At 46.7% G+C, this 24,364-nt stretch overlaps 1 protein-coding gene across 1 annotated transcript in view; it reads left to right on the forward strand.

The window, feature by feature from the left end:
• The first annotated feature begins 6,781 nt into the window (after positions 1-6,781).
• Positions 6,782-24,364, forward strand: part of CABLES2 (Cdk5 and Abl enzyme substrate 2) — a 22,035-nt gene continuing 4,452 nt past the window's right edge. Inside the window, exons 1-7 of the mRNA XM_057379967.1 lie at positions 6,782-7,290; positions 19,247-19,339; positions 20,035-20,112; positions 21,541-21,649; positions 22,206-22,371; positions 23,045-23,148; positions 23,545-23,651. Coding sequence (XP_057235950.1) covers positions 6,782-7,290; positions 19,247-19,339; positions 20,035-20,112; positions 21,541-21,649; positions 22,206-22,371; positions 23,045-23,148; positions 23,545-23,651 — 1,166 coding nt within the window. The remainder of the gene's footprint in view (positions 7,291-19,246; positions 19,340-20,034; positions 20,113-21,540; positions 21,650-22,205; positions 22,372-23,044; positions 23,149-23,544; positions 23,652-24,364) is intronic.

Raw genomic sequence — 24,364 nt, forward strand, 5'->3', positions numbered from 1 at the left:
CTCCCGGAGTTCAGGGGATGCTGTTCAGCCCCTCCCGGGGTACATCAGGTCTGCCCCCGATGGCTGCGGAGCCACGGGAAGGGGAGCGGGCATGGAGCGGGGGTGTCCCGCGGGGTTGCTGCTGCTGTCACGGAATTTCATCGGAGCGAAACTTCCCCAGGCTGAAAAATGATTGAGCCGGCTGTCATCTTCCTCCTGCCTTCACGGTTTGGAAGAGCTCATCGGGTGCTGAGGAAGGGTCTGGAGCACGGATCTGCTGGGGGAGCTGGGGGTGCTCACTCTGGAGAAATCCCAGCTCAAAGCATTCATGGGATCATGGCCATGGGGAATGGATCAGGACCATCACCGATGCCTTCCCCTCTCAGACAGCACTGTATTTGGCCCTTCTTAATCCAGTTTACAGAGGAGAGCAACACCCCACTGAACGCAGGGGTGAAATGAATAAATCTGTCTTTTACAAATACCCCAGCAAGGAAAAAAAAGGGGGGTGGGTCTAAAAAAGAGAGAAGTCGGAATGTTATCCCATAAAGAGACCCCTCATAGGTAGCCTGGGATCGGGAGAACTTTGATGGACTGTAAAATAATCGCCTCACTATGACAATCCCTTGATAAGCAAAATGTGCAGAAGTCCTGCCAAAAATAATGAGGTCCTCAATTTCTTTTTTCCCCACAAAGACTTTTTTTTTCTCACATTGCATGACACCAGCACAGAACCCACCTTAAATTATTGGGCTTTTAATACTTTCTATGTTGCCTTTTTTCATTAGACATTGTCAACTGAATCTCGTGCCGGGTGTGTTTGAGAGGCTGGCAGGGACACATAGGTCACAATTAGGGCAATCCCATATCTAAAAACTAGAAAATAGTTTTGTCAGCTCTGASAAAAATGCTCCTGTGAGCAAGTTTTTGAAGTAAATTAAACTTTATACACTGCACTTGATCCAGCACTGGAATTTCTCTGCTCCTTCCTACCCATCCCCTGGCTTGCTGTTACCTCCTCACCATRCTGCAGAAAGATGGAAAATTGCTGAGGTCCATTAATTCTCAAAATTATGTTTGTCAGTCTTTTCTCCAAGTCATTCTTGACAGGTAAATGCATGTATTGATCTGGTGATATGCAGGCAGCCTTGAATTATTCTGCTGTAAGGAAGAAATCTGAGCCCTGCAAGCAGCCCTGGAGCTCTGCAGAGGTTTCCATGTGAAGGCTCAGTCCTGCCTGAGGTGCCGTGTTTGCAGGAACACACATGGGCTGATCCTGCTCTCCCTGGAGCACAGCAGCCTTTTAATAACTCCACTGGAGTTTAGTTCATAACTCTGAGTGGCATTTGTGTACCAGACCCAGCAGTCTCTGTTTTTTGCAGTGTTAATACATTTTGTTGCCACACTTCCATTCAATATAAGAAWGAGGTTTCACACAATAATCTTCAAAAATGCACTGAAATTACCCTTCAAGGACATGAGTTACAACCCACAGAACAACAGAGCAGAAGGGAAGCTGTCCCATGAGCAGATCAGTTCTTCTGGCAGCTCATCTTTGTTTTGTTCAGGCAAATTCCAGCCCTGATGTCACCAGTGACATGATGTACGTAGGACACATGGGCCAGTGAAGTGGGTTCCCAGAGGAAGGGTTTCAGAGCCCAGCTTGGGTTCACATCGCTGGATGTGAAATTGCACAGAAATCTGGGAAAGCAATGATGTCACCATTCCTGTTCGCTTTTAGTCCACCAGAAATAGCAACGAGTGGTTCCTTTAGTGCCTGTCAGGCCAAACAATTCTGGTAACAGAACCACTGCAACTCTTTTGCTTCCTGATCCTCAAGAAGCTGCACATGCTGAATCATCCTCTCACTGCTCTCAGCTCACAGACCCCCCAGGCCTGTGCATCAGCCTCCCACTAAACTCACTGGTAAAATAATATTTTCTGCTTCCCTCTAGACTTAATTTGTAAAATTTTGTAAGAAGTAGATTTGTGCAAGTTGAACTGTGAGTATAAATTTCCATTTCAGGGGAAAAAAAAAACCAAAAAAAACCTTCTACCACACAAAGATTCCTCTGTTGCATGTGTGAGGGAGATGGTTCTGGGTAGGAAAGTAGGAAGAAGTCCCACAAACTCAAAGCAGAAAGGAACTGTTCTGGGAGCATAGCTGGCTGCAAGACAGGGACAAAAAGCTCCAAAAATAGAGATTCATCCCCCTCACAACCTTCTGCTGCGGTGCTGCCTTCATGGCAATAGATAATTTGAAGGTGATTTAATCCATGCCCTTTTCATGAGCCTGAGCACCACCTACTCTGCAGTGAAATCTGGTCTCTAAACAGTGTTGGCTACGGAAACACAGCTTCACTCCTCAGCTCACCGCAGCAAAACTCATTCCAAGCATAATTGAAGTCTTGCTTCAATCCTGTTTTGGGGATTTAAGTGGGATGGGGTCTTTGTGTAGGTCCTTCCCAGGGTCACGTGTGCCCTGAATGTGTGAAAAAGGCAGAAAAAGGACTGTGGCAGTCTCACATGCAGCTCTGCAGTTCACAGCCAGGAGCTTGGTGGGAACAGGGACAGGGACAGCTTGGGTGTTCAGAACAGAGCACAGGGACAAGCCTTCACACTTCTGAAAGGAGGCTGTGAAGTTATGGATGGATTTAGCAAATCCAGCGAGCAGTAGCGATTCTTGGAAAGGAGAGATTTGTGGAGTTCCTTTCCTCCTTTATCTCAAGCAAAGTTTACTGTGGGAATTTTTGAGCCCAAATGCAGGTTCCTCTTGCATCCCGTGGGTATCACAGCTTTCTGCTCTGCTTGAACATTGTCACCAGCCCTTCAGGAGCACACCACACTGTGCTGCACACCCTGCTCATACCAAACTTGCTGCTGGATGGGCTGATCTCCAGTAAGACCTCCCTGGAAAGCACATTTTCCAAGATTCTCCCATGAAAATTATTGATTTATTAATAAGAGCACATAGTGCAGCACCACGTGCTTCAGCGAAGAGGATTTGATCCATTCATTCACAAATCCTCCTGTAAACACCCCACAACGTTTCCATGACTCGAGCACACAGCCCTCCTGAGTGCMGAGAGAGATGATTGAATCAGTCAGCTCCGTGTCTTTTAAACACTTTGTGTCACGGAGGAGAACCTGAGTCATTTTCCACGGCACACAGGGCTGCTGGCAGTGTTTGCCTCCCGGGGAGCAGCAGCTGATTTTGTGAATCTGCAATAAGAGCAGAGGATTCTGTCACCCACCGGGTTGAGCACATGGCAGTCCAGGACACACGGACACTCGGCTCCAGCAGCAGCCAAAAAAAAACCAGGACTCCCAACTGGAACTCACTGGAAGCAGATAAAAACCATCGCAGGCTGCACGGCTGGTGGCACTGACAGCCTGAATCAAACCTGTCCCACGGGTTTGGGATGCAGGAGGAGAGCGATGGGGATGGATGTGCCAGCAGGGAGCAGGAGTGGACCAACATGTGAGTGTGCTCAGGAAGGGTTTCATCGTTCCCTACCCGTGTAACACGAGCAGCGAACGGCACCTCTGGGGGTTTTCTGAGACAGACAGAAGAGGAGGGGGAAGATGAGCTCGGGAGAATGTGTARTCCCCAAAAATCAGTGGCTGGTCTTTATATGGATGTGGTGACTGCGAGGCTGAGCTCCCAGGTACGCTGATTTCAGGAGAGAATTTTGAAGGGGCAAACTATGATAAGAAATTTGGGACAAGGATTAGAGCCTGTTCAGGAGAGAGGGGACCCTCAGTTCTGGATGCACATTGACTTATATGTCATCCTCCCAGACTTCCAGAGACCACCCTGGTCCCCTGTGAGGTGTCTTTGATCCTCATTCCAACCCTACTTAAGCTGGAAAAATATGCACAGCAATTTCTGGTGCCTTATCTTAATACCAGCAGTTCCTCCAACTGAAAGCTGCACTTTTGGTTCCCAGCCTAAAAATACTTATGACCTGTTTATCTTWGCTTGATTTGGGGCCATGATTTTGCAAAAAAATATAACAGCCAGCCCACATATGCACTTTAAAATGCTGTCTCATTTCAGATGCTTAGAYCAGATCCTGCAGTTCTCTCATGGAGAAAAATCCTTGTGACCTTGGTGACTCTACTCYCCAAATAATACTGGAATAAGGACTTGCAGGATTGTTTTGTTTCACACCAGCTCTTTATTCCAGCAGCCCCTGACTGCTCAGACATATCCAAACATCTGAGGGCTTCCTTTAAGGTAGAGCAGAAGCTCCAGGAGAAAAATGAGTGTGAGTTAAGTATTGGAAGTCCAGAGTGACATTTTTCATCTGTGTAATAATGTTGTTATGAATGCAAAACTGCCTGCCTTCCTCTTTGCCCTGGGATTTTGTGGTGGCTAAGCTGGAAGAGGCTTCAGCCAGAACTTGAAGCTGCTGTGCAGCAGCAGGAGGGGAGTCCAGCCTTTCTCCAAAACAGCCTCCCTGTGTATGGATGAGAGAACACATGTGAGCCTGGGCTTCCTCCATCCCCCCGCTGCAGGGATTCCCTCGTTGCAGGAGACAGGGAAAAAAGGTTGTTCAGGGTTGTACGCAGTCGCTGCCTCTTGTGGGAGTGACGCTGATGTCACTCATCTGTTTTAGCATCAGATTCCTTGAAACTCAGCACCGTGCTCACTGTATTCAAACACTGCGAGTTGTCAGACACAGATAAAAGCTCCCCAACATTAACAGCAGCAACRCTCCAACCGCTAAATTCAGCTTTGAAGTTAGCAACCCACTAAGCCACGGAGGCTGCTCCTTTCTGCGCTGACTCAGTGGGACGATTTACATCCCACAGCTATTTTTACAAGGAAAGAATGAGAAAAAAGCCATACATTTATTTTTCAAAATCCAATCTTGGGTTCTAGAGAATTGTTTGCAGCAAGCCTAGATAKGTTTCCATGCCTATTCATCCCCTGGTTTATTTGATGAGCTTGCCAGCAGGAAGGATTTTAATTCCTTTTTATCCCAAACTATTTTTTTTCCACAGCTGTGATATGAAATGGTTCTGMCAAACAATTTAGGCTCAAAATCTGACCTATATTGAGGAGCATAAGACGCTGAGGCATGTTCTTGGGATTTTAAGGGGCAAGTTTGTATTTCACTGTAGGATTTTTTATGGAAGCTAACAAGAAAACACTGTCTTATGTTTCCTATCTTAATCCTATTATTATTATTATTATTAAATKCTACTAATACTATACRACATGTTGATGGCTCATTTGCAACAGCACACAAAAAAGGATCTTATGAAACAGCCCTATGAAAAGACATAGAACCTGTATGTGTTTTATAGGACAGTTTCAAATCCTACCTTTTACTCAGTGCCTGTATATCAGGTTATATCAGACATCAGTTTGATTGCTCGTGTAGATTGCAAGCAATATTAAGAGTTGCCATGTGTTTTCTTTAACCCTACTTRGCAAAAGCATTCACCCCTCTAAGGGTCCAGTTGCAAATAGAGTAATTGCAAACATCTCAGCAGTCCCTCTTTAATGGCAGATTTGGTCTGTACTTTAAAATATGTACTGTGTGGGCAAAATCCTGCCTGGGAGCACAAGCTGCTTCAGGGCATGCAAGGTGGGAAGCATGGGAAGCCTTCATTTCGGTTTYAGAGGAACACAGAGGCCACCAGCACCCACGCACTGCTGTTCTCAGCTCCAAAGGCTTCATCACACCCAGCACAGCTCCCAAACTTCCCCTTCCAGGCCCGATGGCACGGACATTGTCAGTGCACATCAACATCTTCTGAGCGCAGGCAAGGGCAGAGCTTTCTGCCTTGGCAAGCCATCAGAGCATCATCCCGGGATGGAGCAGCCATGGGTTCAAGAGCCTGAGAGGAATGTTTATCCCGTGCACTATAAACACACCAGTCCGGGAAGCAATGTATTGCGCAGAGATGCCTTAAGTCACTTTGTGGAGATAAACGCGAAGTTTATGTCCTCCCAGCCCCGGGTCTGCCTTGTCCATATACGGCCCAGGATCAGCACTGCCTTGGCTTTTCTTCAGGAGCTGCAAGCGTGGGGATCCATCCGTGCACACGGCTTTCGGGGCTGCTGGTGAGTCTGGGGGCTGTACCTCGGGATCGGCGGATCGGGTCCATCTCAGCCCTGAAAGCCAGAGGGTCGGGTCCCAGGACGCTGGGATGGAGCAAGAGAAACAACGACCTTCATCTGSTTTCGTAGGAGCGCTTTGGCGTGCACACAACCTGCGATGGGTTTAGCAGATGTGTCCTCCAGCCGGCAGGAAGGCCAASAGCTCCTGGGAACAGGCGGTCACCGGTGCTACTGATGGTTCGGGTGGGGACATAAGAAGTTTTTTTAAAAGTCACACAAAGAGACACGGTGGGTGGCAGTGCGGGGCCACGGCGGGTGGCTGTGTGGGACACGGAGGGGTCGCGGCTGCGGTAAGGAAGCATTGGAGGGAGGGCACGGAGAGGCCGGGCAGGGTCCCGGGGGCGCTCGGCCCCGCCGCCTCAGCGCTGCCTCCGCCGGCGGCGCCAGGACCCCGCGGGCCGGCGGGGCGGGGGCGGGGCCTCGCGCGGGCAGCCAATGAGCGCGGGGACGCCGCCGGGCTCATTTGCATTTGAGCGCGACGCAGCCAATGGGCGCGCGAGCCGCCGGCCGCGCTGCTCTCCAGCCGCCCCGCCCGGGCGGCCGCGGCTCACGGGGACGCCGCCGGGCTCATTTGCATTTGAGCGCGACGCAGCCAATGGGCGCCCGAGCCGCCGGCCGCGCTGCGCTCCAGCCGCCCCGCCCGGGCGGCCGCGGCTCATTCGGAGAATGGCCGCAGCCACGGCGTGCGGCTCCCCGCCTCCCCGCCCGCCCCGCGAGCAGCCGCCGCCGCCGCGCAAGCGGGGCGACTCCCGGCGGCGGCAGGCCGCCCTCTTCTTCCTCAACAACATCTCCTTGGACGGGCGGCCGCCCTGCCCGCCCGCCGAGAAGCAGTCGCTGCCCGCCGGCCCGGGCGACGGGGAGGAGGCGGCGGCGGAGCCGGCCGGAGCTCCCCCGCGCCTGCTGCCCCCGCCGCCGGTATGCCAGCCGCCGCCCGCCCTGCTGCTGCCCGGCGTGCCCGCGCTCGCCGCCGCCGGAGCCAAGGGGGATGCGGACCCCGCCCGTGGGGGCATCTTCCTGCCGCAGCTGCTGCTTGGCGGCCCGCTGTGCCCGCCGCCCCCGGYGCCGCCCGCCCTGCCGGGGATGCTGGCGGCCGCCAAGCCGGGCACCCCGGGGCTGCTGAGCCCCACGCAGAGCGCGGCGGGCGGCGGCTTCGCKCTGGAGGCGCAGCGGCAGAGGTGAGTGAGGGGCCGGGGCTCGCCGGGCCAGCCCGCACCCCCCGCCCCCGCCGCGCTGACCCCGCGGGGCGTGGGAAGCGCCCGGACCCCCCGCGGCCCTGGGAAGAGCCGGACTTTCCCAGGGCCCTCGGCCGGCCGGCGGCTCCGGGAGCGGGGAGCGGGGCATGGGAAACGGGCGCCCCCGGGGAGAGCGGCCGTGGGAGGCGGCGCCGGCCCCGCGGTGGCCCCGGGAGGGAGCACCTGCCCCCGGCTCGRCCGGAGGTGCGCGGGGATCCGGCCGGAGAGCGCTGCTCGCCCCGGCCGCGCCGCTCGGGCCCGGGGACGCGGAGGATGCGCCGGCCGGCGCAGCGGCCGAGGATGGGGATCTGCGGAGGGGATCGCTCGCTGAGGCTCTGTCTGCAGGTCTGCGGTACCCTGAACCCTTCTGCTTTTCCCCAGCCCTGTTTCTTGCGTTGCTGTGTTTCCAGATGATGCTGACAGGGTCACTGCTAGGCAGGACGCTTCCTCTGTGCAGTGGCCACACTGCTGCTGTCGTGCCTTTTGCTCTCTGCTGCTTGTCTCTGCAACTGTATTAATGAATCCTTGTGCACAAGGAACTTGGGAGTCAGCCTCGGGGGAGGATGCTCTGGCCTTCAGAGCAGGATTATTACTGCATTTCCAAGGGAYTTCTATCAGGCTGAAAGTGCTGGTTTTCTAATGGACTGGAAGGCAGGCTCTTGCTCAGATGTTGGGGATTTGAGCTCTGAAAGAACTCTTTCAGGCCGTTTCTTTGCATAAACAGCTCTGTAAAGTGAGCTGGCCCTCTGAGCCTGCAGATAGGCAGCGGTATCAAAGGCTTTAAGTCTCCATGGTCTTTACAGTGGCTTCAAGAGCTTTGTTAGTGAGCTGAAATAGAGATGTTGTCAGTGCTTTAATGCTGGGGGGTTTGCTAAGGCAATTGATGGGTATTGCCTTTCATTGTGCATYTCACAGTGGAGATGTCYTGTGTRTCCCCAYCTTGGGGGTTCCAGTGAATTTGAASAGAAATAGCTGTTTGTCAGTAATATGGGGGATCCTCATGTGTTGTCCCTCCTGGGGTGTTTTCCTTCTTGAACTGTTATTTTCTTTGAGCTTTTCTTGCCATGGAAGAAACCTTTCCTTCCTTATTTGTTGGAGGAATTGRAGCTGGGACTGTCAGCTGGGTGCCCTTTATGTACAGATTGTGCTGTTGTGTGCTGCCTGTTGAGCAGGAAAGCCTAAAGTGAGGGTGTTGCTGTGGAACAGTTCCTTCCCAGCACTCCTGGTCCACAAAAGCCAGCACAGGAGGTGCTGTGTGATTTAATTTCATTGCTTTGATATTGTAGGCAAAGCTCTTGAGGGCAAATTTTTCACAGTTTGCTCTGTGGATGTGGCCTTGGTTGTGCCTGTGCGTGCGGAGTTCTGGAGCAACGATCCTTCCCCTTCCCATGCCGAGTCAATAGGACACTAAGAAAATATTCCTGGGATCTTTTCATTTGATGTCTTTCGTGCCTCTTTCTTTGGYATCAGGTCTGAGCTGTTCCACTACAGTAATTCTGATCAATCCAGCTGAAAAGAATGATGAATCAGAAATAAAAGGTAGAGTGAAGTGCGAGAGGGCAATCAAGGGAATCAAAAGGCTTCTGTCTGAGCAATGACAAAACAGACCATGATTTTTTTTGCTTGGGAGAAATGGCTGAAGGGTATATTGTATTGCATTGATCAGTTTGTGTGCCACTTTTGAGAGTGATTTGGAGTGAGAGTTCATYTGGTTTTTATCTTTAAAGAAAACGTTTCAGCAGATGGTCTGTCAGGCAGAAGATGCACATCTTTGCAGGGATACACACATCTTCTGACAGAAGCACAGCTTGGTGCTGCCTGTGGGGATGTGTTAGACCCAGTGGACCTCTTCCCAGTCACACTGGGCACGGGAGTGGGTAATATGGACAATTACAATTTCACTGTCAACTTACAGGGTGTGGGACTTAGCATTTCATTATTCACTGGACAGTTTCATGCTTTGGTCTGGGACAGAATATCTKTTCATCCCCACGGAGCAGAGGCATCTCTTCTTTTTGCTAATATACAAGGAATGATTCAAGGAATCACAGGAGGAATGTCCTTCAGGACAGTGGTGCTTTTACTCCTTCCCCTTCTGTTTTGGGTGAACTGTTTGCAAAATAAGATTCTGAAATCCACAATTACAAAATGGATCTTGTTTTATTGGTACTTGGGAACCTGAGAATTGATTTGTCATACAGTGATGTTGCTAYTCTAGATCATTAACTGCCTGTGTCACGCAGAGGTACAGACGAGTGAAGTTGGTGGAGGGGACGGGGAGGTGGAATCTGCCATGCTGGACTTTTAAACTACTTAAGGCAGCTGTTCTCCTCAGGGTCATTTTTAATCACTGTCAAGAGCTGCTTTGAATTTTCCTCAGTGGAGCCTTCCTTAAATGCATGAGGAGCACTGGCCAGAGGGTCTCGAGTCTTGCTCTGTCCATGTTCAGTGACCAGTCCTGTGCCATGCCCAGGGATTTCATCAKGCTGGGGCTCGCCCTGATCCATGGAGATCTCTATCTGTTATCAGTATCTCTATCTACTGACAGTATCATTGGGGAGAGTTTTATTACAAAACTTGGTCCTGTTTGACTTGATTGAGAGGTTGCAAGGAGCTGATGAGACCAGCCAGCRTGGCTCAGGGCAGGTCATGACAGCGCCTCTGCTCCACTTGGGGGTTAGTTATTGGCAGGATCTGCAGCCCAAGGAACAAGAGATCTGCTCACCTGAGGTAACCTGGAGTTCTCTGAAGCTCCCCTGTAGCTGTCAGGTCCTTTAGGATGGAAACGTAGCAAAGGAAGCACTGTTCTAATCTGGATGCTCAGTTTCATTGTGCTGCTGGCTGAGCATTAAAAACTGAATGGCTTGAACCTTCCACTTTGATTTTCCTAAGGAATCYTCTGTTTACAGGATCTTAAATTACAATGCTGTGTTATACCAGCTTGCCTGATCTGCTTGCCATCCCTCTTCCCTTCTCCTTTTCCATCTTGCTTTGTTCTTTCAAAGAACAAGCCTCACAGAAAGCMGTGGAGGGAGGCAGCAAACAGGGAACAAATCGGCATTCACAGATTTTTAATGAATTTCTGCAGCTGGGTCTGAAACTGGCAGAGCTTTCTGGGGAAACACAGATAACAGAGAGCCCTGGAAATAGCCAGGTTATGAAAGCATGAAAAATGGAAACAACAGCCCTGAATGTCAATGCTTGTTGTGCTTCTGAGGTTCCATTATAGTGTAATGTAAAGCAGCTGGTTTTGCCATAATTTGCTGCATTTTGCTGGGCCTAAGAATAAACACAGAGACTAAATTATTTGTGACTGATGCTTTAATGTCCTTGGAGTTCAGTGGTCAGGGAGCTGAACTGAGTGTTCATGATAGCTCAGTCGTTTCTGATTTATCAGCAAATTTAGGTCATTTTGAAAGTGGGAGTTTAAACAGTAGTTGRTAACAGCAACACTTTGGACCTACTCTGCTTTTAAGTGTTAATTGGATGCCAGATTGCTGACATAGGTGCGATCAGATTAGTTCCGTGGGTGGAACAGCAGAAATGCTTTGTCAGGATTTTATACTTMTGGTGGTTAATGTGTTGTTTTGTCCTACTGTCAGCTTAGCTGCTGTTGTCACTTCAAGAAATATAAATATTTTTATAAAAACTCCTCTGCAAATAAACAGATATTGTTGAGATGGATGAAATAAAAAGTCTTAGTTTAAATTTTGAACCTTATTTGGAACAAGCTGGGCACATGGTGCTTTTCAGGAAGCAGTGAGGTCTGTCAAAGCTGGCAAGCTTTGACCTTTCASAGGTGAACAGTAGACTAGGATGTACTGCTCGGGGCTGAAAATGAACATATTCTAAACCTGAACTTCATTTAAAAGTCAGCTGAAATGTTAAGGCTGTCTTAACATTTCAGTCTCCTCCCCAGGTTGCTTCAGCAGATTTCTCTCATATTTTCAGCTGCAGGTGAATTGCATAGGTCCAATATTAAGTGTTTATAGCTGTCCATAGTAATTCCCAGCCAGGGTATATTAAGCAGAAGAAGTGAGTTGTATGCCTAGCAGGAAACWTGGAGATCAAAAAATCCACGTCCTTGTATCCTGTGCACCTCTGTGAATGGGTCTGGGTCAGACAATCCGAGACACTTCTAACACCAAGGTTATTTGACCTCTTCAATTTAGACAGTCCAGAGGCTTTAAAGTACCTTTGCTCTCTGGGCAGGAGTARTCTGTGCACAATTACCTGTACTTGCTGCTGATTTTACCTGTGGATGGATGCTGCTGCTGTTCAGAGTGATTGTGCAGGAGGCCTGGCAGTGGGTTTTGGGATGCTCTGGAAGCTCTGTTTCCACYGTTTGCTTGCTTCCAGCTCTCAACTCCTCTTTGCCAGAGATGGTGAAGGTGGTTAGAATGCTGTTGTCTTGCTTCAAGTCAAGGACTTGACAGCCAAGAAGGAAAACACTGCTAAATTAAATATAAAAACCAGAATAACTTAATTTTGGGCATCAAATTCAGACCTCCAGTGAGCAAGTCCTGTAGGAGTGTTACAGTATAGTGTATTAAAAGTAATTATTTAGTTATATATAGTATATTAAATCATGTGTTTTCCTGTTTTCCATCTGTCAACCAGTTAAAGCTGTGAGGCTGTCAGGCTGAGCGAGCTTGAAGATATTTTTGCACCTCCTTTTGAAGGTTGTTCTGAAGGTGTCTGGCTCTGTCGTTGGAGTTTTAAAAATGCACAATGAAATTTGGGCTCTTTAATGAGCACAAGGTATTGTTGGCAGAGCAGGTGACTTCAGAAGCCACTCAGTCAGCCCAGTTCTTCAGACAGAGAGCTTCCATCTCCTGACCTTTGGTTTGCAGCTGTTGTTTATTTAACCTACTGTGAATTATTATAGTTTATTTCCTGAAAAGCTTTTGGATGAAGAACCTTTAGCTAGCACTCTGTTTCACAAGATTTACCATGCCCTAAAAACTCAAAGCTTGCTGTCAGCTGACCCCACTGCTGAGGCTGTGACCCTGGGAACTCTTCTCTGGGGATTGCTCCTTCTGTGCCAGCTCTTGTTCATGTGGTGGTCCCCAAGCTGCAGACCTGCCTCAGAGCTGGCTGGCTCATTCATTTTGGAGTCCCTGCATTTTGGAGGCTGAGCTGYTGCTGGTCAGGGCTGCTTGCTCAACAGCATGGACAGACTTGCATTTGCTCTGTTGTGGTTGATGCAATTTAAGCATAAAATTTTGCCCTGGTGAAGCTGCAGCCACTTGACTGTGGGTTCAAGGGGATGATATGCAATGGGAAATACCAGGTGTCCATAAAAACACAATGGAAACCTCTCTAAACTTGCTTTGATGGGGTTTCCTCTAGTCACCTGCTTTCATTTTCTCCTTTCCAGTTAAAAGCTTTTCTTTTTCTTTCTTTTTTTCTTCTTCCTGTTTTGTTTTTTGGGTTTTTTTTCAGCTCGGGAGTTTATTGTGCTGAAGGCTTTTATTTAGCAAGGCTCATGATGAAATGACAGCATCATCTCTCAGTGAAGTGCATGAATATTTCTAGCATAATACCCACAGTGTCATCAAGGACACACTTTGCATTTCACGTGCCAGTTTTGGTCAGCAGTTCAGTGCTGAGTAAGCAGAGCACAAAGCACAGGGGGCAACCGGGTTGGTGAGCTATGAACACCTCCAGAAACTGGGAGAAATYCTGAGAAATGCTGGTGTCTGCTTTGTGAGAAGCAGCAGGGATTTTAGGAGTGAGCTTTAGGAGAGGGCTGTGGGCACAGCAGCCCTTACATCTGGTTTGGTGGTTCTGTTGCAACAGCTGGGCTTTCACAATACTTACTGGAAGGCACTATTTTCTCCCTGCATTGTCTAAACACTCTGAGCACCAAAACAATGTGATTTATGAAACTCAGTGAGTACAAAGCTCATTCTCTATTAGGTCTTATTCATACGTGGTTGTGAATCAGCAGTGAAGTAGCAGCTGCTGTGAAGATTATCTAATTTCTTTCCTTGTTAGTATTTAAAACTCTCCAGGCTTAGTGAGCTTCCCACTTACTCGGCCTCCACCTTCATTCAAATTATACTTCATTTCTGCTCATTCTCATCTGTTCCATAGGCTGTGTGACACATTCTTCCCTTGCATGTGGCTTTACTGGTGTTGGAGGAGTGCAGGATTTTCTCCTGGTTGTTAGGGAGCAGCAGGAAAGCCCCCGGTGCCTTCAGTTTTGCAAACAAACCTTGAGTAAGAACACAAAGGTGAAGGAGTTAGGCCTCCTCCCTCATCCTGAGCWCTCACAGAGGGACCTGCTCTATAGCATAAAAGTACTTTTCATGCTCATGTGGCTGATTTCAGCTTACTCTTTAAAATTAAGATTACTGGATGAATAAGTTAAACTAGCCCTGCTGTGAGACTTGTATTTATTCTCTGGCAGTTTGGTACTTAAACAAATGTCAGAAAGAGCTCCTGGGATGGTAGCCTGCAATCCAACCATGTTTGTGGTGCCATAAAACAGCGAGTAGCTGACTTTGTGAAGAGGGAGCATTGAGCTGTACACTTACTGCTGGGGATGCAAAGTGTTTTTTTTCTCTGCTGCTGCCTCTCAAGGAACATCTGAGCTGAAACCACCCACTCATGAAAATAGCCTGCTCGGTGCTGGGCACTTCATGCTACAGATCCTTTGTGRAGTCATTTGTTTTACCAGAGACATGGTTTTGATGTGATTCAGTGTAAATGCAGTCTCTGGCTTCTTTTGGGTTTAATTACTGAGAACTTGTTGCTACCAGTGAGCTGTACTCAATCTGCTTTTGAGCAGGGAACTCATTAGTGCGAGCGCCGAGGGTGGTGAGGCACAGGGCACTGAGAGCAGAACAGRGATGCTCCCACTCACACACTCTGGGATGCATGCCTGAAATCAGGGGATGTCTCCTGGGCTGCAGAAGAAATAGCAGCTGCTAAAAAGTAATCTTAAAAACCAGGAGTAGCTTTACCTAAACCCCCAATGCGTGCATTTTACCGAGTGAAGCCCAAACACAGTTCCTATTTGTTTGTTGGCTTGCCTGTAAGGAATGAAAACGATACAGCTTAATCTTTAAAATATGTCTTAGAAAAACAAAACTGACAGGTATGTCTTCCTGTTGTAAACAGGATTTGGGATCTGGATTTCTTGTGCAAATTACCTTTGACAGTTGTTTCTAAGCTGGTGCTTCCAAAAACCAATAAATTATTTTTTGTCCTTGTTATATTAATAACTCAGCCTCTTGACAGATGTGATTATACTGAGGCCTGTAAAGGACATTACAAAGGGACATCATGTTAAAATAAAACTCAAGTGAGAAATAGGAAACCGAATTCTATTAGGCCCTAATTTTACACAGTAATTAAAAATCCTTGACCTCCCCCATTCCACTCATCTATTAGCAGTACTAAAAAGCAACAGAGGATATCAGCCCTGCTGCTAATTTTAGCCCAGTGCCTGGGGTGTGTTCCTGTGTGTGCATGCAGCATCAGCGGGACCATGGATGCAGCTCCATCGGAAACAAATCCACACGGATGGGCCCCTTGGGCGAGGTCTCTGGCCATGTGCAGCTTTGGCAGCATCCTGGAATTCTCACATTGCAGGGCTTGGTGATCCTGGAGGTGATGAGGATAAGAGATCATGGTGTAAGATGAGTTCAGGTTGCTGTGTTGGTGGAAACAGCTGAATGCTGGTTGAACTCTGGCTGTGTGGTGGGCTCAGAGTTCAGCCCTGTTCCTGAGAGGAGCGGGGGTTAATAAGGATGGGGGAGAATCCCAGTGAGATATTAGAAATTTCCAATTTCACCCTTCAGGACGCCAGCTGGGGTGTTCACCTGCTGGGGCAGAAATGCGGGAACCAGAAGGGCAAAACAGAGAGAAGCTTCAAAGTGGCCAAATGKCAGATTTCAGAAGGGACAGATTTTGGAACTGGCTGCTGTCAGGCTCAATACTGGGGGTGAAGGCCCAACTTTAAGGGTTTAAAATTTTTGTGGTTTGTGAGAGCTGTTTATTGTGGGTGCAGACTGGGGTCATGATGTCCAAAGGAGCGCCTTAGAGGATTTTTAGTGGCCCGGGAGCAGGGGTGGAAGAGGCTTGTCTGTGCCTGAAGCCACATGGACAGCACAGGGTCAGCATCTCTTGCATTCAGTACCTGCTAAAGAATGATCAMCTTGCACACTTCCAGCTACAGCAGCATCCCAAAACTTTACCCTGCTATCCTGGGTATCTACAGGTAGCCCAGTGTGGGTGGGAAGAGGCAGAACACTCTTGGCAAGCCATCAGAAAGGTCAGTGTTCTTTAATCTGGAACTGTGACTTAACCAGCTTTCTCCTTTCCATTCATAAGACAGGACACGTAGGGATTACCAGTGCTATACATAGGTTGCTCTTAGCTGTGTCCTGTCCTACTGGGAACACTAAGAGCTGTGTCACCCTTGGGACTGGGGATCCCACTGCTCTTGTCCAGGGTCCACCCTCTTCACTGAGTTTCAGGACTCTGGCAGGACCAGAAGAGGACAGCTCTGAAGTTGGAAGCACTCAAAAGTTGTGTTTCCTCAGTGGGAGATGCATCAGAAAAGATAAATGTGTGGGTTAGCTATTGCTTCTCCGGGCAGGAGTCAAAATGTAGCTCTGAACAGAATTTGTTGGGTTTTTTTTCTGAACACGAGGGGGTTTTGTGGGCTTTAAGGGCATGTTCAGCTCACAGGGATTTGGCAGCAGTGTTGGATTGTGTGAGCCCGTGTGTGCTCATGGAAGATAAGGAGCCAAGGYATAATCCAGAATTCCTCTGCTTGATAGCCCCTTATCTCTGGGCATGTGCTGTGTGTGTTTYTGCTCTTGGTGGGTCCCCTCGAGGTGCTGCCTGTGCAAACAGTTGTTGTTTTTAATGGTCTGGGAGTGCCCTGCTTTGGCCTTTGTTGGCTCCTGAAATAAAAGGCTGGGAAGAACCCAAAAGTGGGCTCCTGGTCGGGGAGCACCCAAACCTTCTATAGCTTGTCAGGGCAATGGCTGGTGCTGGCAAACAGGCAGATTTGAGCTTTCTTTAGGATGCTGTTGGAATTACAGCCAGCTCTATGGAGTCCATAAACATTTTAATGTTTGATATTTCAATGTCTAATTGTCAGGTCACACATGGGTAAGGGTATGCATAAGTCAACTCATAGCATATGTAGACATGTKGGTATTCTTAGCATTTAGGTTGCTTTTGGCAACAAACACACAGTGTAAACTACTTTAAATCCTTTGAATTCCCTGGACCGTTGCAAGAAGTGTTATCCTAGGTGAAGCTGCTTAGCCTGGGATAGGTGACTTGACATTTTTTTTGTCATCTAAGTCAGCAGTCACTGGAGTGACCCTGTGCAGCCTGTTGTGCACGTGTGAGATGGCTGCATGAGAGGAGCTCTAAAACTAAACCCACTATATAAGAGTGGTTTATATGCCATGGAAATCAATGAAGAAGCAGCACATGAGACAAAAGTTGCAGGACTCTGGTTTGACAAAACCAACTTCTGRCAAAAAAATTGAAATAGATATATGTGTATATTAAATTTTACTGTATTCTCCAAATATTGCCCTAGTGACTCTCTGAACCTGGTGAGGGTACTGTATTGCTATAAAATGTTGGCTCAGGCCTACACTCAGTTTCAGGTACTCTGGATTAATGAGAATTGTTCACATACACCCCATTTTGAGATTTGAGTGTCTGGCTCAGCRTCAGGGATTCCTCCAAGGTGACAGCTCCGCTGAGGGCAGAAATTATTTACAAGTGTAGCTAAAAATGAAGTTTCCTGTTGGCAGAGCGGGGATGAGTCATTGTGGTTCTGACTCAAGGGGTGGGATCTTCCCTTCACTGCAGCAGGGTTTTACTTCTAGATCTGCTCTCAGAGCAGCAGGTTCAGGTGTTTGTCACTCCTGTCCCTGTTCCTGAGGAAATGAGGGGATATTCAGGAGGTGTAACACCCTGGATGAGTCTCTACCRTGGAGTTAGGAGTGAGGGTCTGGCCATGGCTCTCCCAATCCATCCTGTTACTCACCCCAGCATCCTTGTACAGAACTATGTGCTTTTTTTGTACCACTGCCCTCTGGCATTAGCTGTGTTTTTCCTTTGCTTGCCATGCACAGCGTCTTTCTGTCTCCATCCAGCCAGGTTTCCCCCGGGAAGGGAGGAAGACTGTGGATGTTACCAACTTCATTAGATCCAGGAGGTTTGCAGTCACCTCCTCATTTCATGAAGGGCTTTTTACTGAATTTTAGATGCCAGATTAGACTGGAGAGCCATGTATATCTGTAAGTGTTAAACATTCCTGTGCTGTTCTTTCTGAAGAGCAGAAAACCAGTAATAATTTTAAAACTGAAGTGCTGGTGGAGGGTGTTGAAGCTGTGCCAGGAATGTTCTCCTGTTGCACCTTAATGGCTGTTGATTTGTAGGAGGCAGTCTCTAGCAATCCTGAAGGTGTTAGTCCTGTGGGAGGGTTTGCCTCCCTTGTGTTTGCTGAAAAGGACACTAATTTTTCATCCTCCTACCTGTTTGAGTTCTGGGCTTTACATTCTTTTAAGAGTGCCTCAACAGTGCTGCTGAGACTCTGCTCTGCTGCAGTTTCAGGTTGGATTTTAATTTTTTTACCAGAAGTTGGTCTTGTCAAATCAAAGTCCTGCAATTTTTGTCTCGTGTGCTGCTTCTTCATTGACTTTCATGGCAGCATTGCACATTAGTTGAACTCCTGTGTCACTTGGGAAGAAAACCTTGGACTTGAACAAACATGATTTGTGCTAAAATTGTAGCACAATGCATGCTTAAACAAAAGCAGAAAATATGGACTCTGAGAGTTGTAGTGTCAGCATTTTACTGCTGCCTGTTCAATCCAAGTGCATTGTTCCTATGGAAATTTCAGTCAGAGTTGCACAACTCATTTGTAAATCTCTACCAGCAAAGAAAGGCTTGACTTGGACAACAGTAATGTATCTTACTTTGGCAAAATCTATTTTTTTTTTGCCTGAACGTAATATCCTATTACTGTTACACTAACTCACATGAGTCCTGCTATTATTCTTGCGTCTTCCATTCTGAGACTTCACATGGGTGCCAAATACTTTTTGCTTCCTCTAATAACCCTCTCTATTGTTTCACAGAGAGATCTCTCAGTTTTGTTGAGCTGCAGTCACAGACTTTCAGACTGCTGGCTCCTGCAGCTGGAGASAGCTGTTCTGAATGGAGGATGCAGGCAGATGTTTGGTCATCATGCAGATATACCTGTATCTGAATATAAAATGATATAAAATGACTTGTCCCCYTGCCTTCATGGAGGCATCTTTTTGTGGCATTCTTGTCAGATTTTAAATGAGTATTTGGAAGCTTTTTAGGTGTTTAACTTTTGGGTAGGTGTTCTTCTGTGTGGTAGATAGTGAATGGTCTTGTTGATGAAGTTGGTATAAATATGTATTTCAAGGGTCAAGGAGGGGGAAGCAAGTTCTTGGCCTTTTTAGGAATTTTAAACTCTTAGTTAAACACTCTTGCAACAAAACAAAAAAATCCAGAAAACCTGCCATGTGTCCTAAGAGCTCATAGATCTGTTGCAGTTCATMAACTCGCAGGCCATGAACTAATACTGTTCACTCTTCGTGGTGTTGTGCATTTTGCAGAAGGCGTTTTATCTCCCAGCGCTGCTCTCTAGACTTTTTAGAAGACATAGTGGAATATGCCAGTGTACGAAGGTACTTKTTTTCAAAAGCAGCATTAACCTCAGCTCGTTGCATGCAGTCCTCTCCTCCCTCCACCCTCTTCCACGCCAATATCTGAGGTCCTGCATGCTAGTGCTGCCATCTGATCATACAACTGGCATGAATTTTTCTCAGAACGCTTAACAGATTTGGGTTTTGTTTGTTTTTTCTTTTTGTCGTTGCAGAACCAAGCACATATCTGGTTCTCCAAGACACAAAAGTTTGAAGAAGATGCATTTCATCAAGAACATGAGGCAGTATGACACCAAGAACAGCAGGTAACTCGTGGAGATCCAGGTTCCCCTTGTACTTGTGTGCAGTTCCATGCAGTAAGATATTTAATATCAGTGGGAATTAGGGGATGCCCCTTGGGCCTTGATGGTTTTATCCAGACTTCTATCCAAGGCAGTAGGTGCTCTTATCTGCTACATTTGYAGCAATACACTGATGATTCTGCCATCCTACTTTGAAGAGGTTAAATCTTTCTCTCACTTTTCTTGTTTCTCTCACTTTCCTTATCTCTGGCACATGCAGAGGTCAGAGCTGAGGAGGATTTAAGGTTTAGCCAAATTCTTGGCTCATAGAAGACAAAGGGGAGGCTGCATTCATATTTATTATTAATAGAAGTGTGAGATTCCTTCTAAATGTAGAATATTATCTACATCTTTTCACAAGGTTTATGTAAAAATTACATGAATATAGATATCTGCTTAAAGAGTAAGATCTCCTTTGAGGAGCTCCCAAGGTGATGGCAGGTCCTGAATGCTGTGGTTTGATAGAGAGCCCCAAAATCTGCAGGGTCAGCATGAAACCTCTGCTCTTCTGCTGCTTTCTGAAAACCCTAAATCCACAGCAATATCWATGTGACTTGCAGAGCAAGATAAGAAGAGCCTTGTGTTAATATCTCATAAAAAGCTGCTTTGTGACTTCTGGATCTTAATTCATATCYTGATCTTTCCCCATCTGCTTACAGGATAGTGCTAATCTGTGCTAAACGAACACTGTGCGTGGCGTTTTCTATCCTACCTTACGGGGAGGGGTTACGGATCAGGTGAGTCTCCTCAACTGCTTTGTGAAATGTCTGCTCTGGTGTTTCAAAAGATCTTTTGAAATGAGTGTGGTTAGTGTTGGTCTCATGTTCTGGAGCCTATTTAATCTGCCATTCATGTGTAAGGACAAGARCTTGCTATCAGCATTAAAACCAGACACTGCCAGTGTCAGAGTGTTCATTCAAACTCCAAGAGAAAAACAGTGGAAAAGATAGACTCTTCTTCCGGTGTTTATTCACATTTTAAAACACTCCAGTCCTGTGAAATCTGATCAACTTTGAACAGATAATGTGATTTGCTGCTGTGTAGGTTTTCTGTACTCCTGAAGTGGTCAGAAATCAACTGTCTCTAGAGCCACAAACAATAGTGTCAAGAAAAAAGCCCAGGGAGTTTCAGGGAAGGGTGCTGCTGCCTTCACTGGAAATCCTCGAGGCTTTATGTAGGTGAATTTACACCTAAATGAGTTTAAGATACTCTTCTGTTTCTCAGCTTTAAGCCATGAATGTCACTGTTTGCAATCTAAGAAAAGCAGAAACAGTTTGGACTGATTCAAACTGCTTTTARTGTTTGGACTACATTTTAATACACAACTGTCTGTGTGATCACTTATGAAAAACAAAACGTGCAAACTAGATTTCCCTGCATCTTTCCTCAGTCCCTTGTGAAGTTTAAGTCCATTCTGTGAAGGTCTGTTATCTACAAGTATACCATAGAAAACACTTATTCTGTTCTGGCAAAACAATTGTGTTGTCACTTCTGTCCYGTCCGTAACTTATGGACAAAGGAAACGGATGCTTAGTGGTGGGAATTGTATTGTATGCAAATACATGCCATAAAAATAGTTGATGGGAAAATATTCTCCCACATAATAGAAAGGCAGCAAGGTCACTGCAGCTATTTCAGAGCAGTTCTGAGCACGGTGCTGTTCTGCTTGCAARCTGKCAAGGCAGTTCTTCACCTGAAAGCYGTTTTTTTTGTATTGGAATATTGGTGACAAAGCCACGTGCTGCCATYGCTGACACAGAGATCTGCAGCTTCRTTCTTAACTTGAGCTTTTGTGCACAGGGGTTGGAAAATTGCACTTGAAAGGCAAGTTTCTAATCCTGGAAARCAAGTAATATAAATTGTGTTTGAGCATTAGTGGGTTGGGAATGGTGTGGTCTTGTGCAAAGACTGTATTAAAACCAGTTTACTTTTGATAGGTATATTGGTAGAGATTTGTGTTGAACTGAGATGAAACCTGATTCTTTGGTTAATTAACATCTCTACATTTTGAAAAGAGAAGTTAAAAACTAATGCTCTCCTGGAGGTGGCATTGAGGGGCTGGGTTGTTTCCACACAGGAGAACTCTGACCTGTGGTGTTGGTTGGTGTTTACTGTGGGAAGCTGAGCTTGCATTTTGTGATGAGTTCTTTCTTACCTGCATTTAGTGATCTGAAAATGGAAGGACAGAAGCAGAGACATCCTTCTGGRGGAGTTTCAGTCTCTACTGAGATGGTGCTTGGACTAGAAGGAGTAGAGCTGGGTGCTGATGGCAAGGTAAGGACATGAATTTTTTCACCTCAGGACCAACTCATGCTGGGATAAATCACTTAATTTGTACAATACTTTGCTATCCATTGTGTGAGAGCTGTGGCTTTTCAGAGCAGTGGAAGTTCTGGATCCTTAGTTTGAAATTGTGGCTTGTGATAATGTTGCTTCTGAGGAGGCTGCTGAAGCTTGTGATCACTTGTGCCTCCGTTTCTGGAGAATAGATTTGACTTTGCCATCTGAGACAACATGTGAGTGAAGTTTTGATAGAAATATGGGTGAAATTTATATTGCCTTAGCTAAATTTATATAATCCYAGAATTTTACTCATGTGATTCTTGCCTTTTTTTGCCACCCCACCAGATCTTCTACAACATTTMATTTTAAAGTTGTGGAAAGAAGGCATGCCTCCTCCAACTTTTCCCTTTTTCCTGTCACACAGTTTCAAGATCCCCACTCCCTAAGCCAAACTCTAGGGCACTCTGWGTTGGAAAATCCTAGAATCTGGAAATAGGATTCTCAGTAAATTTCTCTCCATAACTACTACAACTTTCTCCTCTTTAAGGTTGTGTCCTATGCAAAATTCCTGTACCCRACCAATGCTCTGGTTGTTCGCAAAGCCGATGCCTACGGTGCTGTTCCCCTGTGTCGAGCCAGTGCTCCCCGGAGTCTTCCTGGATCAAGATACAAACCTGTGACAGCAAAAACGATACCAGCAGGGACAGACCTTGGTAAGGACAGCAGCCAGCTCTGTCATCACTCTGTGCACACAGCAGAAAAGGCACAGATTTGTCTGAGACCACTGCAGGTGGTCAGTGTGTTATTGGATGGAGGTGCTGCAGCTCATTAGTGCTGTGTAAATRATCAGCCTTAGGACTGAGATTTCCACACACTCCTTCCATCCTCCATATATCTGGCCTTGTTCTGTTTATGCCATTCGAGACGCACAAAGCTTTTGCTTGGGAATGTGAAGTTTTGTATTACTCACCAAGAAACATCTGGTGTGCRTGGATCCAGGTGGTTCTCCTGCCTTCTAGCACAGTAACAATGCATGAGCCAAAGAGTTTGTGCCAAGAATCCCTTCTCTTGCATAAAAGAACAAACCTGACAACTCTGCTGTCTTTTAGACAATAGGCAAAAGGAATCAGTCTTGTGCAGTTGTTTTATCTAAATCTAAAATGGTGTGTCAAGTGTGTGGTGGAGAAAGAGTTTGAGTGGTTCATTTAATTGTTTTATTTTGTGAGTGGTGCATTTATGAGATGCAAATGTGCCTGTAGCTGCAATTTGCCTCTACTGTGGGATCTGCCAACACTTAATGTTTGTTGCTTGAGCATTTTTTTAAAGTAGAAACAGAATTTAAGTCTCTTTATCTTGTGACCCARTGTGCTTTCCTCATTCTCTCAGGAAGTGAAGCTGGGGAAGCTGCAGAGTATGATCCAAATCTTCTGGATGATCCTCAGTGGCCCTGTGGGAAACATAAACGTGTTCTCATCTTTGCTTCTTACATGGTGAGTGACTGGCATACCTGGACAGAGGAGAGAATGAGTCCCTGAAAGATCATTTGATGAAGAGCTTTCTTGAGGAAGAAAAATTCCTCTGGGAAGAAAAAGTTGAGGATATTCTGATCATTGATCAGGAAAAATACAAACAGTTGAGTTTGTACAGTGAACTTGTCAAGGGCCAACCTGACACCTTCATGTTGTCTTTTAGTTCTTGTAACCATTTGCTTCCTATTTTTTGAAGATTTTGTCTGTAGTTGGGATTCAACATGGTCTGTTATTTTAGGACATTTCAGAAAGGTTAAGCTGTGAGCAGTAAAAAATGCATTAGTGTTTTTGGAAGACTCATTTGCTTGTCAGTCCTGTTCACGAGACAAACGATAATTTTTGCTTCTTGTGTTTCAGACTACAGTCATAGAGTATGTGAAACCCTCAGACCTTAAAAAGGATATGAATGAAACCTTYAGAGAGAAGTTTCCTCATATCAAGTTGACACTGAGCAAAATTAGGAGGTAAGAAATAAGCCTTGAATAACAAGAACATCGTCCACACTGTCTGAGGCTGCATTTGTATGGAGCAAATACTACATCTATTAATAGCATATATGATTAAACACTAATCCCCTGTTGTCAGTTGAGCTGACTGTAGGATGACAGCCCTGTACAGGAATGTTTAGGATGCTGAGAAAGGGTAACAGTTGGTTTTCATAGTTCCACCTAAAGGGTTTTGTTTCACCAACTGTGGTGTACTAACACCAGGAGTCAATTAACAGTGCAGCAGCACTCGCTTTGAAACAAAACCTTGTAACCTGATTGCTTGGCTGCAGTGCAGTCCCACTCAACTGGATTGGCTTTCTGGGCCCTCTGGCTATTTTTGCCTTTCAATTACCAGACTCACTGATGACCATGGACTCTAACAAGATTGTAGGATGAGAGTGTTAGATCTGGGCAGTCTTGTGTGAAGGCCACACAGAATTTCTCATCCTTCAGTAAATGCATCTGGTCACTTCTCAGCAAGATGCATTGTTGCACCTCAGAGAGGTGCTGGTGTTACAGGGAGATTAATGCAATCAGAGCCTGCTGAAATAGCCACCTTAAACACAATTCTGCTGAGTCACAGGGGCCAGGTGTAGCTCAGCTCCAGTGGAAGGTTTGCTTGGGCAGTCTCTTCTGCCTGAGTCCTGCATGCTCCCATTTGCAGCAGCTCAGAGCAGTGTGTTCATGCA

Source organism: Malurus melanocephalus, unplaced genomic scaffold, assembly GCF_030028575.1.
Source record: "Malurus melanocephalus ecotype Western Australia unplaced genomic scaffold, MMel_1.1 scaffold_428, whole genome shotgun sequence".
NCBI lineage: Eukaryota > Metazoa > Chordata > Aves > Passeriformes > Maluridae > Malurus > Malurus melanocephalus.